Source organism: Arachis hypogaea, chromosome 6 (assembly GCF_003086295.3).
Source record: "Arachis hypogaea cultivar Tifrunner chromosome 6, arahy.Tifrunner.gnm2.J5K5, whole genome shotgun sequence".
NCBI lineage: Eukaryota > Viridiplantae > Streptophyta > Magnoliopsida > Fabales > Fabaceae > Arachis > Arachis hypogaea.
The window spans coordinates 87,222,559-87,235,800 of record NC_092041.1 but is presented as its reverse complement, the minus strand read 5'-3'; the positions used below and the strand labels follow the sequence as shown (position 1 = coordinate 87,235,800).

Sequence of the window (13,242 nt, the reverse complement as noted above, 5' to 3'; positions counted from 1 at the left end):
TAGCGGCGGTTATACCAGCAGTTGTTAGAAACTGCCGCAAAACCTAATTCCGGCGCCAATATCCAGGGCGTTTTCGTTAGCCGCCGGCATTTAATTTTGCGGCGATTTAAAACCGCTGCTAATCATAAAAAACACTGCCGCAAAGTAGCGCCTCTATTGTAGTGTGAGTGCTAGCTAAAAGGACTGTGACATCACTGGGTAAAGGAAAAGATTGCCCATTCAATGCCTCAAACTAATGTTTCTCCACAGTGATCAGCAAATAAAACCCACTCTCTAGTTTTATTATGATCTTGTGTTATTCTCATTTTCATTGCATTATGTTATTGTCTTCAACTTGCTAAATTCCATTGTATAATAGGTATATCTTTCACTCTATATTTTCTTATGTTAGTAATTGGTATTTGATAACTGCAGAATATGAATTCTATATTTTGGTTTCCTGAAATTGTTGATTTCCATTGTTGTTTGATGCACTGCTTACATTGTTGTTGCAATTCTTGATTCCTTTCGTGCTGTTAATTGTCTTTCAACTTCCTGAGCTTCACAGAGGTAAGGGAAGATTGCTCAGGATTCGAATTATACAAAAGCGTTATGGTTTATGCACAACTTGTTATAGGTCCCGTTGGTAGTGGCAAAGTAATTTAGTGTATCATCTCATTTGTGTATTTCTTGTCCATAGTGAATTGTTGATAAATAATGCTGGGATTGGTTTGGGTGATAAATATCCTATTGGTAATAAAGTTCAGGCTGTTTGGAGTGAAGATGGGGAATGCTATATTCAGTAATTAATTTCTTTTTCTTTGTCCATTTATTCCACAATTAATATGATGATCATATATATTTTAGTATTTCAACTCAATTTGTAATTTTACTATTTTAGTTTAGTTAATTTCTATTTACACTCTTTTTGTGAACCTTTAGAAGAATTTTTTTTGTCTATACTTTTTAGAAGTGCAAGTATTTTTGCAGCAATCCCGCCGAAAATGAACAAGAGAATAATCACTAATACAATTGTTAAGGTCAAGAGTTTTTTTGATGATGATAAAGATCAGCATGAAAAAGATGTGTTCGAGAAGAATCTGAAGGCGCTTGAGAACATTTTTTAGTCATTATGCCAAGATTGGAAGATTAACGATTTTCTGCTTGTTAAGCTCTTTTCGGATACAGAATGCAAACTTTACATTATTTTAATTGATATATGATATAAGTTTTATGTGACTTAAAATTATCTTATGTTATATTTTAATTGTTAATTGCTTCTTAAGATTATGTCCTTAAATTGTGTAAGGATAATTTTTATTATTTAAAGAAATTATTTAGTATAATTATGTGTTTAATTTTATTTTATAATTTAACTCATTTAATTAAAAATATAAAATTATATATGTAATAATATTACTAAATATTATGTTGTACAAAAAATTATATAGTATATATATATATATATATATATATATATATATATATATATATATATTAAAAAAAATAATGAGGGATTTAAGACTACACTTATATAGAGTAGCTATGGTATATAATATGGCTACGTTTTAAAGGTGATGCAGTAGTAAGGAAAAGTGTAGCTTATTTTGGTAACAATTAGTGTTGAAAAATGTAACCTTTAATCCTGAACAGCATCACTTAAAAAGCGCACCTTATTCTCAAAGGCCAGAAGCGTAGTCTTTGATATACAAAAAAGCGTAGCCTTTGAGAATAGACAACGCTGGTATAAACATCCCACAAAAGCGTTTTCGAATCCTAAAAAACATAACCTTTGTCTAAGGCATCATTTTTTTATTTTTGACTACACTTTTTAAGTGTACTTGAATTAATATTTTTTTGTAGTGTACTTTTTTTTTTCACTTAAGAATCAAATTTTACTTAATTGTTCGAGAATAAAATACAAAAAATATCAAGGTCGGAAAGCAAGGTTAGAGATGATATGTCTAGTAAAATATTTCACTAGGCATGGAAGTGAAGTTGAATAATATACCTAGTTATCCAATCTGTCGATTCCATATACATGTATGAGATCTCAAACTCTTAAATAGGAGGATTTTTTGAATACTCTTGGAAGGAATTTTTTCTTTATTGATTGTTGTTTAAGAATAGAACACTTGCTAAATTAGTAGTATATGATGACAATGTCATATATATATTCAAAGGAAAATTATTAAAGATCCCATCACTTCTCATGTATTCGTGAGACTCGGGTGCAATAATATATTCTAATTGTTTGATTTCCTTAGGCTTTTTATTTGCCCCATTGGCACCAATTAGAAAATGACACCACAATTCTAATTCCTAATTAATCTACACATATTTAGCTAGAACCCCCACAAATATCTCATCACACTTCTATTCAAACTCTTGAACATTCCTTGTTATATATTTTATCATCATTCTTCAACTAAGACAACAATCCATATTTTGCCATTACCAAAATCTTAAATGGGGTTTTTCATTGATTATCCTAAACTCTTGCTTAACTGGTTAACCCCCACAATTAAGTACAAGAATATCAGATCCATTATTAGCAATAATAATAATGATAATCCCCAAGGAGACGAAGAAGAGGAGGAGGAATTGACATTAATGAAGAAGACATGGAAGGAGAGCAAGGCAATGTGGGTTGTGGCATTCCCAGCCATATTCACAAGATTTTCAACGTTTGGGATCAATATAATTAGCCAAGCATTTATTGGTCATGTTGGATCAAAGGAACTAGCTGCCTTTGCACTTGTATTCACTATTGTCGTTAGGTTTGCCAATGGCATTCTGGTAAATATTCACAAAATTTCCACTCTTCATTCCTTTTTTCTTTTTCTTTTTTTTATCAATATAATGGATTTAATTAACTTTCAGCTATAGTAATTAGAATCTCAATTTAACTCTTAAAATCTTCGAATATTACAATTTTAAATGAGTTTATCGATTTTACGAAATTTGTACTAAATCTGACAATTTTATAATTTAAATTTTATTAAAATTTTACGTTTTATTAAAATTTTATTAAAATTTCAAATCATCTTAATACATTTTATAAAAAATAAAAACATCTTAAATTTGATTAGTCTCTATTTATTGAAAATCAAAAATTTCTAAAATTATTAGTTTTTGATCTACAAAATAAAATAATAAATAATAAATTAACACCAATTCATTAATTATAGATATTATGTGTTTAAAATTATAAATTTTATATATATAAAATTATGGATATTAAATTAAAAAATTTTAACAACTTTTACTATACAACTCATATTTTACATATAGACTATTAGAAAATAAAAAATAAAGAATGAAAAATAAACAAAAATTAAAAAATAAATTTTTAAAAGTAATTATTAACTCATTATATTAAAATCAATAAATAAGCATAAATATAAATATTAAATAAAAAAATTAAAATAATTAAAATCATGATCTATTTTTAGTGCACATATGAGATAATTTGAAGAATATAATAATATATGTAGTTTAAAATATGGTGATATTAATTATAAAGATTTATTAATTATAAACATCATATGTATGAAATTATGAATGTTATGAGTGCGAAATTATAGATGTTATTAATATGAAATTATGGATGTTATGTGTATGAAATTATGGATGTTATGAGTAAATTTATCAATTGAATAAATTAATTTAAGTATTTGACATTTTTTTCAAATCCAATTACGATAAAATTTAAAAACATTGTGTTAACTCGATAGTTACTTATGCAATAACTAAAAAATATATGTGTATGGATGTAATAACTAATCAACATTAATTTAATTTTTGGATGTTAGATGCATGTAATTGTTGATGTTATGCGTATGAACTTATGGATAGCATAATCATGAACCTACAAATGATATCTCATACCTCATCAAAGATAGTATGATTTTTCTTACTATCAAAAATTACTTGACTGTGAACAACCTCATCGACTGAGTCTCTTTGTTGTTCAACTTCTTCAACTTTTTCTGACATAGGCACCGTGTTAAGATCGAATTCAAATGTCATACTATATAAAAAAAGAATTACAATTCACTATAAGAAAAACATTGAGTACCGTCGGATTTATCGTCGAAAAATAAAAAAATTTCAACGATAAGTTTATTATCGTTGGATTTACCATCAGAAATAATCGGACGATATAAATCTCACCGGTAAAAGTTTACCATCGACGGTAATTACCGCCATATTCTACAACGGAATATAGTTAGTATGAAAATGGATCGTGTTGGACATTACCGTCAAAAATTTTCGACAGTAACATTGGCGCCACATTGTTCATTTTCCCGCTATATTATTAACGGATTCATCCGATGGCAATGCTGACAGAAATGGTTTTTTGAATTTTTTTTAAAATAATGTTACTGTTGAAAACTTTTGACAATGATTCCTATGGTAGCGTTTTTATTTTTTTAAATTATCTTTTTCCGTCCATCTCTAGTGTATCCTGATAATTAACAATTAAAATAGTGCTTCAAACCTGATGTGAAGTACGAAAAATATAAATTACAAATACTGAATGATGGTAACTAAAATATCTGAAACAATGCTAACTATTTTACATTTACAAAACTATGCTCAAAGTTACTGAAATATATATTACAAATACAATTCGGTTTTTAAAGAAATACATATTACAGAATTATGTTTACATTAACCCTAATCAGATTTATCATCATCTTCTTCTGGTTCACCATCCTCCTCTTCCAATGCAGTTTCCTAATTATCATCAAACTCGTCTTCCTCTTCTTTTTCACCATCGATCCCATCTTCTTCTTGAAGATCGTCATCCTTTGCTGGAAGTGCGCCAGTATCTAGTCCAAGGTCAATGATGTTATCAACTATAATAACAGACCTAAGGGACATTGGCTCACCGGTATCAAACACCGTTTTCGAAGGAGTTGGGTCATCAATTTGGTAAGGTTTCTGACCCTCTATCTTATCATCAGATTCGATGCGGCCTCTTGACGTAATCTTAACCACAACCACCTAATTAGACTTGCATGAACCCAGATAAAGCAAATAGTATACATGTCGTGCATTTTGAGGTAGTATAAAAGGATCATAGTGCCTATATTTCCTGGTTACATTAACTTCAGTTATATCATAGTCTTTGTGCTTTCAGGTTATTTCCCTGCTCTTCCACTTCTCTGTGTTTCGTCCACATCCAATACCCATCCTTGAACCCGTTACGGTAGAGGTAAAATATTGTTTCTGTAGGTCCTAACCACTTAGTCAGCCGACACTTTTGACATAGATACCTAGAAATTCCTTCAGACATAAACGGTTCTATGCTGGAAACATGCGTGACAAATGCGTCAACCCCCTTAAAGAATTCGGGTTTTTAACCCTCCGGCCATCGTTATCCCTCTCATACATCCATAGACGATGACTTGGAATCATATCAAAATACACATCCTAGAATTCCACGAACAACAGAAATCATTAAATTTTTTAGAAACTTTGGCAGAGTATCCCCTATAATTAGAATTTTCTGCCGAATATAGTTATCTCTGACAAACTAAACACGTTTTAAATAATTTAAATGATAATTTGGTAGAATTTCTCCTTAATTCAGCGACATCCATCAAACCAATACAACAATTTTTATATAAGAATTCAATAAAACATCAAATCCTAACCGTTCTAGTGTGGAACCCCTTATAACTCCACAATTTTTCAGCTAACAAGGGTTTCGAGAAGGCGACCTTCTCCTACTTTCATCCTAAAACTCTATCATGGGAAAAGTAAGTCCAACATAAAATTTAAACAATTAATTATATTCAGAGATAGAAAACTAACCTGAAATATTACTGCACAAACAACAAAAAAGAAAACTCCAACTGAGCTCAAAGAAAATAGCATTGTCCTAATAAAAAGGATTACTTATGAAATTCACAAGATGAAACTAATTCAAAAACTAATTTCAAAGAAGAGGTAAAACTCATTATTCTAATCAATTAAAACCTAATTCTTAATTCAACCAAACTAATAAGAGACATGACAAATTTAATTTTTACTTACATTAAATTAACACAACAACTCCTAATAACATACTTCATTAAGTAAATTTAACCACTAAATTAACAACAACCCTAACAAAATGTTAAACTCACAAAGTAATATGAAAAAATATAATAACTATACTAACAAACCAATCTAATGATAGTGGCTGCAGTCTCTCTTTAATATTGTGGTGACAGCGGCGGCAGTGACGGTGACATGAGCAACAACCGTGGAAGAGGATGTGATGGGGACAGCAGTAGCAGTAGATTTGATGAGCACGTGCAGCGGCAGTGACAGCGGGTGTTCAAGGTACAGTGGCGACATCAGCGACAAGCTCCGGCGGTGGCCATGGAGACTGTTGCCCTCAGAGGTGTGAGCAGATGAGGAGAGACAGAGAAAGAAGAAAGAGAACAACATCGGACAAGTGAGGGGGAAGGACTTTGCATTTGAATTTAGCCCCAAATTTACCGTCAGATTGATCTGACAGTAATGTCTTTCGTGTACCCAAAATGCAACGTTTCACTAAACAACAATACCATCGGATCTACCCGCCGATAAATCCAACGGTAGTAAGCGTGCCAAAATTTCTTTATTTTTCTCCTCAAAATATTACCGTCAACATTATCGTTGAAACAACAATTCTGACGGTAATATTTTAAAGTGATGAATTTATCGCCAAATCTGACGATGGAAAACTCGCCACTAACATCCAATGATAAATTTGATGATACTCAACATTTTTCTTGTAGTGGTTGATTGTGAATTATTTGGCTTAATCCACCCAAAATAAGACTCAAAGAGCTTCAAGAGTATAGCATGCACGTATTGGTTCAATTTATAAAACACTCTCAATTGCAAATCTTATTTCTCTGTCCGGCTAATTGATGCATCAAGCTTTCAATTGCTTCAACCGTGCCTTATTATGCCAGTGATAAAATTTCAAAGTTGAATTTTTTTTTCCTTGTGAATGAAGTGGAATGAGGTGAATCAATGAAAGGGTGAGTGGTTACAAAATAAAATAAATTAAAATTAATGTCAATTAAACAGTATTATTATGATTAGTCTTTATTGTAATAATATATACGAAAATTAAATTATATTAGATATCATTAATATGTGATACATTACCTCCTAATAATTAGGGATATACTATGATTAATATGCGGGAAGAATGAAATCTGGGATAAGTTGTGTGATAAGCGAGTGTGGTAAAAATTCAATATATATAATGATGATATAAATAAACTCAATTTTGAAAAGTTGTGGCTGATTATGGCTGAAATATTTTGGTTCCCAAACATTTTTACACTTTTTTTGTGTTTGTGTGTTTTTTTATCACTCTGTGTCTATTTCTATCCTATCGGTCTAAACACTTCCCAAGTATTTAACCGGAGTTACTCATGAAAAATGTGTATGAAGAGCGTTCCGAAGCTAAAAGTTTTGTTCTTTACAACAAATAAAAATATAATTAATAGAACTAACATAATTAGTATCTAATTCAAACTCGTTGAAAATATAGTAAAAAAATTTCCGTCCCTAAAAATATCTCATTATCATCAGCAATTTGCTCCTTGAAAAAGCACCTGCTTTAAATATTTGGCAACAGCAAAAAGTATAGATATATAATAATTCTACATTAATTATAGAATACACTTAAAGTGTGGGGCAATGATGACTTAAAAAATGAGGAAATGACCATTGAATATTACAGAAATAAATCACATTTTTATTTTTGTCTTCAAGATGTATATATACACAAAAATACATGTGACTACATATATTGAAGATGATATATTTAAGGTTAGAATAGAAAATTGAGTATATAAGTAGATTTGGTAGTATTGTAAATTAAAAGAAAGTAAATGTGTGGGAAAGAATAATCGAAGGCATGCATGCTAACTTAAATTATGGTACAATTTACAGTCTCGAGCTGTGGTACAACACAATATTAGTTCTTTTGACAGGTAGCGTGGAAAATGCAGAGGTTGAAATCGATGCTTTATCCATATGGTAATATTTCATATGCATTTTCACTTTACTACTTTTACATTTTTCCTTCTTATGTCTTGACAATAGATTATAACTTGTCCAACTAAATATATTAAAGTTTATTATTTTCAGCCTCAATATCAATGGATGGGAAATGATGATTTCTCTTGGATTCATGGCTGCAGCCAGGTGATGTTCATGCATTCAATATGTTATAAACACAGAGAGAGAAAAAATGTGTTTTGATACAACGATTGATACATATATATACTAATAAATTACTAATAACTCTACTAAACATTTAACTTAATCCACTAACCATATATTATATTCTAATATCTCTCTCAAATTCAAGTGAAAATTAAGCAAATCATCTTGAGTTTGGACAATAAATTTCAAAGTTTAGTAGGATGATGAGCTTTGGTAAAGATATCAGTTGTCTAGTCCATAACCTCAATAGCGATTAGACGAATAACACCAATAAAAAGTTATTATCATACAAAATGATAGTCGTTTTCAATGTGTTCGATGCGCTCATGAAAGATATCATTATGGGCAATCTAAATCACTTCTGTTATCACAATAGAGATTAGTAGGAGAAGGCTAAGTAGCTCTTAAATCTTCAAAAAGGTAATGAATTACAACGATTTTAACAAAAGTGTTAGCCAGAGTATGATATTTTACTTCTGTACTTGATCAAACGATAAAAGTTTATTTCTTGGCACACCAGGAGATTATAGATTCATCAAGGAACAAAAAATAACTAGTAGCAGAATGGTAATCAGTGGGATCACCTAGCCAATCAGTATCGAAATATGCTTGAAGAATTAAAGAAGATTGAGCAAAAAAATGAAGACTCTGAAACATAGTACCTTTGATATAGCAAAGAATTCGAAGAACAACGCCATAATAAGTAGTCCGTGGTGCTCATAAAGCTGGCTAACAACACGAACAATATAGGCAATATCTGGTTGAGTAACAGGTGGGTAGATAAGTCCACCAACCAACTGTATATAGAGAGTGAGATTATCCAAAGTATTTCTATCCATAGGAGTAAAGTGAGCATTAGGCTTAAGATGAGTAGATTCTGTGTGACTATCAATTATCCCAACCCTAGCAAGAAGATTATATGCATACTTTGCTAGCTTGAGAAAGATAGATGTCATCAATTAATGAGATAATTTCAAGACCAAGAAAATAACTAAGAGATCCAAGGTCGTTCATCTCAAAGTGGTGGTGAAACTTGCTTTAAGATCAATGATGCCATCAACATCATCTCTAGTAATGATCATGTTATCAATATGTAATAGCAGGAGAACAACACCCTTGTCACTCTTACAAACGAAAAGAGCATTCTCATAAGGACTGCAAGTAAAATCGAGATTGCAAAAAGTATTGCTAAACTTTTCAAACTATTCTCAACGAGCTTGCTTAAGACTATAGAGTGCCTTGCGAATGAGACAAATATTGTTAGCAGAACAAGAATATCCCAAAAGAGATTTTATGTACACTTTCTTTTTCAAGTCATCCTTGAGAAAAACACTTTTCACATCCATCTGACTTAGAGACGATTTGCAAACGGCAGCAGTTGCAAGAAAAGATCAAATAGATGTAAGTCAAAGAATAGGAACAAAAGTCTCTTCAAAATCGATACTATACTCTTGAGTGTATCCTTGAGCATCCAAACAAGCTTTATACTGATCAATAGAGCTGTCAGAGTGAGTCTTGATTTGTATACCCTTATGCTGCCCACAACTTCCTGATCAAAAGGAAGATCAACTAAGTCCCAAGTGTGTATTTTATCTAATGTCCAAATTTCTTTCTGCATTGCTTGTCGCTAATTTAGATTTGTAGAGGCTTCTTTGTATGACCTAGGTCCATGAATGCGAAGGATAGTAATAAAACAATGATAATTAAGAAGACGTGTAGGTGGATTTTGTACCCTAGTACTATAAGTGGACGTAGGAGGAAGGACTATAGGAGCAAGATCATTGTTCGAGCTTGGATTATCAGGAACAGTAAAACGGCGCAGGAATAGGAGGCTCAGGAGGTGAACTTGTTACAGTGCCTATATTATCATCACTAGAAAAAAGATCAACACTAGAATTAATAAGAAAAAAGGTGAATGGGTAGGAAAAATAGATTGAAAGGAGAAAAAATAGAAAATATATAATGTTCTCAAAATACATGATGAGATATGCAAATTTTGGTAAAAGATAGGATCCCAACGACAATAACTAAGGTTCAATGTCATAATCAAGGAAACAACATATATAGGCGAATCCGAGGTTCAAGTTTATTATGTTCATGGAGTTGAAGAAGAACAAAATAAAAACACAACCAAAGACCTTAAGCAAACTATAGTCTGGTGAAGTATTATAGAGATGCTTAAAAAGAGTGATGTTATCTAAAACAAAAAAAGCAACGTAATTGATTATGAAAATTAAATAATATTTTGACATAAGATCAATCAAATATAATTTTATGGGTTTTTTATTTGAAAACAAACCACGCATGCATTTTGTAAGTTTTGAAAATATAAAAACAAAAAAAAAATTAGTAAATAAAAACAAAATGAAAATAGAAAATATTTTGCAAACCCCTTAAAGTTCAACCCTTTTTCACCTATACTAGGATTATATTGTAGGACAGAACTAACTATATATATTCTTATCTTGAAATTTTTATTGTAAAAACTTAAATGCTTAGAAAAAATAAATAAATAGTTATATATTTAATACACAACAACACTCTGATACAAGAGCCTCGTTTTAATGCTTGAAGCGTGAATTATGAACAAGTCTTTTTTTTTGTTTTATGCTAAAATAATTGTTTGGGAATAACGTAATTGAACTTCTCCAAATCATTTAATCATTTTAAATTTTGATATTATGTCAAGCATAGAAAGTATACATCTAACAAAGCTAATATATTATTGAAGTGTTCGAGTATCAAATGAGCTTGGAAGAGGGAGCTCGAAAGGTGCAAAATTTTCCATTGTGGTGACGGTGCTTACGTCATTCACCATTGGGTTCCTTCTGTTCATATTTTTCCTATTCTTTCGGGAAAGACTTGCTTACATATTTACATCAAATGAAGATGTGGCAGCTGCAGTTGGAGATTTGTCACCTTTCTTGGCAATCTCTATATTGCTAAACAGCGTTCAACCTGTACTCTCAGGTATTATTTTTAAAATTTCATATGTTTCATATATATTCATACTAAATTGAAAATTTGTAACATGAAATAATTTATCAAAACTATGCTTTATGTACATACTATATGGACCAGCTCATATTCAGATATGAACAAGTATACGAGGTACTGATATTTTAATATACACTTAGCGTTAAATAAGATAGGGGAAAAAATAATGTGATTTAAGAGAAAGAAAAATTGAGGTATACTGGAATAATGGAATTTTAATTACTTATCATTTTGGTTTATATGAGAATTTTGTACTAAAACATGTCTGCAGATATTGTACATTCATATTTACAATTTTTTTTCAATATTTTTATTTTAAGATAGATTCCATAAAAGGAACACAATGTAGAGTTGCTTTAGATATTAAAAAAAACAAGAGACACAGTTTAAGAAAATTCAGAAAGTATTATTTTAGACATTAAAAAGACGGCCTAAGAATAATTTAAAAAGGTGTTGTTTTAGGTGTCAGAAAAAGACAATCTCAAATACATTTAAGCAAGTGTTGTTTTAGGTATCTTAAAAGATAATGAAAAAAGTAGCTCCTTTAGATATTAAAAAAGAATACAATTAAAAAAAAACTTAAAAAATATTATTTTAGATATCAAAAAAATAACCTAAAATAATTTAAAAAGGTGTTGCTTTAAGTATAAAAAAAAAATTTAAATAAACTTAGATAAGTATTGATTTAAATATTAGAAAAGATAATACTTCATGCATGTTCTCATGTTAATTAAAAAGACAATCCGTAAAAAATGTTGTAATAAAGTGGTTACCAAGTGTTTTTTTGGAAATTTTAAGACAATCCTTACTCAACTTTGCTTTTTATTAGTAGAAAATTAAAGGAATGTTTTTCAAGGGTTGCCACAGAAAAAGTTCACTTGATGCAAAAAAGCATTGTCTCAAATCAGATGTAACAGCCATATAATCAATCCTCCAAAAACATTGCATTTGTGAAAAGTGTTGCCTTTGATTAAAGGCACTATTTTTCATGTGTAAAGACAACGTTTTTAAAAAGATGCTTCCGTCCGAATTTGATGTAATGGAACAAAGGAAACTTAGTTAGTAATTGAATATGTAAGTCCTCTTAATTTGGGATGTAATTAGTCTCTAATAATTTGATCAGGAGTAGCGGTTGGAGCAGGTTGGCAAAGCATTGTAGCATATGTAAATATTGGATGTTACTACATCATTGGAATTCCTACAGGAGTTTTACTTGCCCGCATTATCCATTTGCAAGTTAAGGCAAGTTGTTCTCGTTTTATTTTTTTTTTTTTCTTGAAACAAGAAAATCAAAATTTAAATTCTTACATGTATAGGTTACTCTTTATTTGAATTTCTTATGAGTTTATCATCCAATTTCTTTGATATGTTATAGGGGATTTGGATTGGAATGTTGTTTGGGACGTTCGTTCAGACCATAGTGCTAACTATATTCACTTACAAAACTGATTGGGACGAGCAGGTATTCTTTTAAATTACAAAACTTCCACCAATATTATTTTTGTCTGATGAAGATATCAAATAATGAATGTTACCTTGCAGGTAATCAAAGCACGTAATCGTGTAAATAGATGGTCTACGTTGGACAATGATCAAGAAACAATTACATATACATTCGACAAGTAGTTTAGGGGTGCTCAATTTTGATAATTATAGTCCTAGTTGTTTTATTCAGATAAACTTCTTGTAAAGTAAAAATATATATATATATATATATATATATATATATATATATATATTTAAAGCGAGAAAGAAATATTTTAATAATTTTTAAATTAAGATAGTAAGACGGATTATTGGAGTTATAAATTTTTTTCATTTAAATTTTTATTTTATTTTATTCGTATTGAAACTTGGAAGTGACCTAGTGTGAATTTTGAAGGCCCAAGAATGCACGTAGAGTAATTGCATGAACCAACGAGTCTCAAAAATTAAAAAAACAGGTGACTACAAAAGCATTTCTCAATTTTGAGTCTTATAAATGAGATTTTAAGTTAAATCTTTTTGCTACGTTCATGTACACAAGATTTTGTGTTT

General features: G+C 30.2%; 1 protein-coding gene across 1 annotated transcript; it reads left to right on the top strand.

Annotated features, from left to right (window-relative positions):
* The first annotated feature begins 2,448 nt into the window (after nt 1–2,448).
* LOC112805694 (protein DETOXIFICATION 21) lies at nt 2,449–12,870 on the top strand. Its single transcript, XM_025848037.2, has 8 exons — nt 2,449–2,778; nt 5,129–5,203; nt 7,865–8,019; nt 8,131–8,187; nt 10,940–11,178; nt 12,329–12,447; nt 12,581–12,667; nt 12,748–12,870. Exons 1-8 carry the CDS (start codon nt 2,449–2,451, stop codon nt 12,829–12,831), a joined length of 1,146 nt encoding a protein of 381 aa, XP_025703822.2. The 3' UTR covers nt 12,832–12,870.
* The last annotated feature ends 372 nt before the right edge of the window (nt 12,871–13,242 follow it).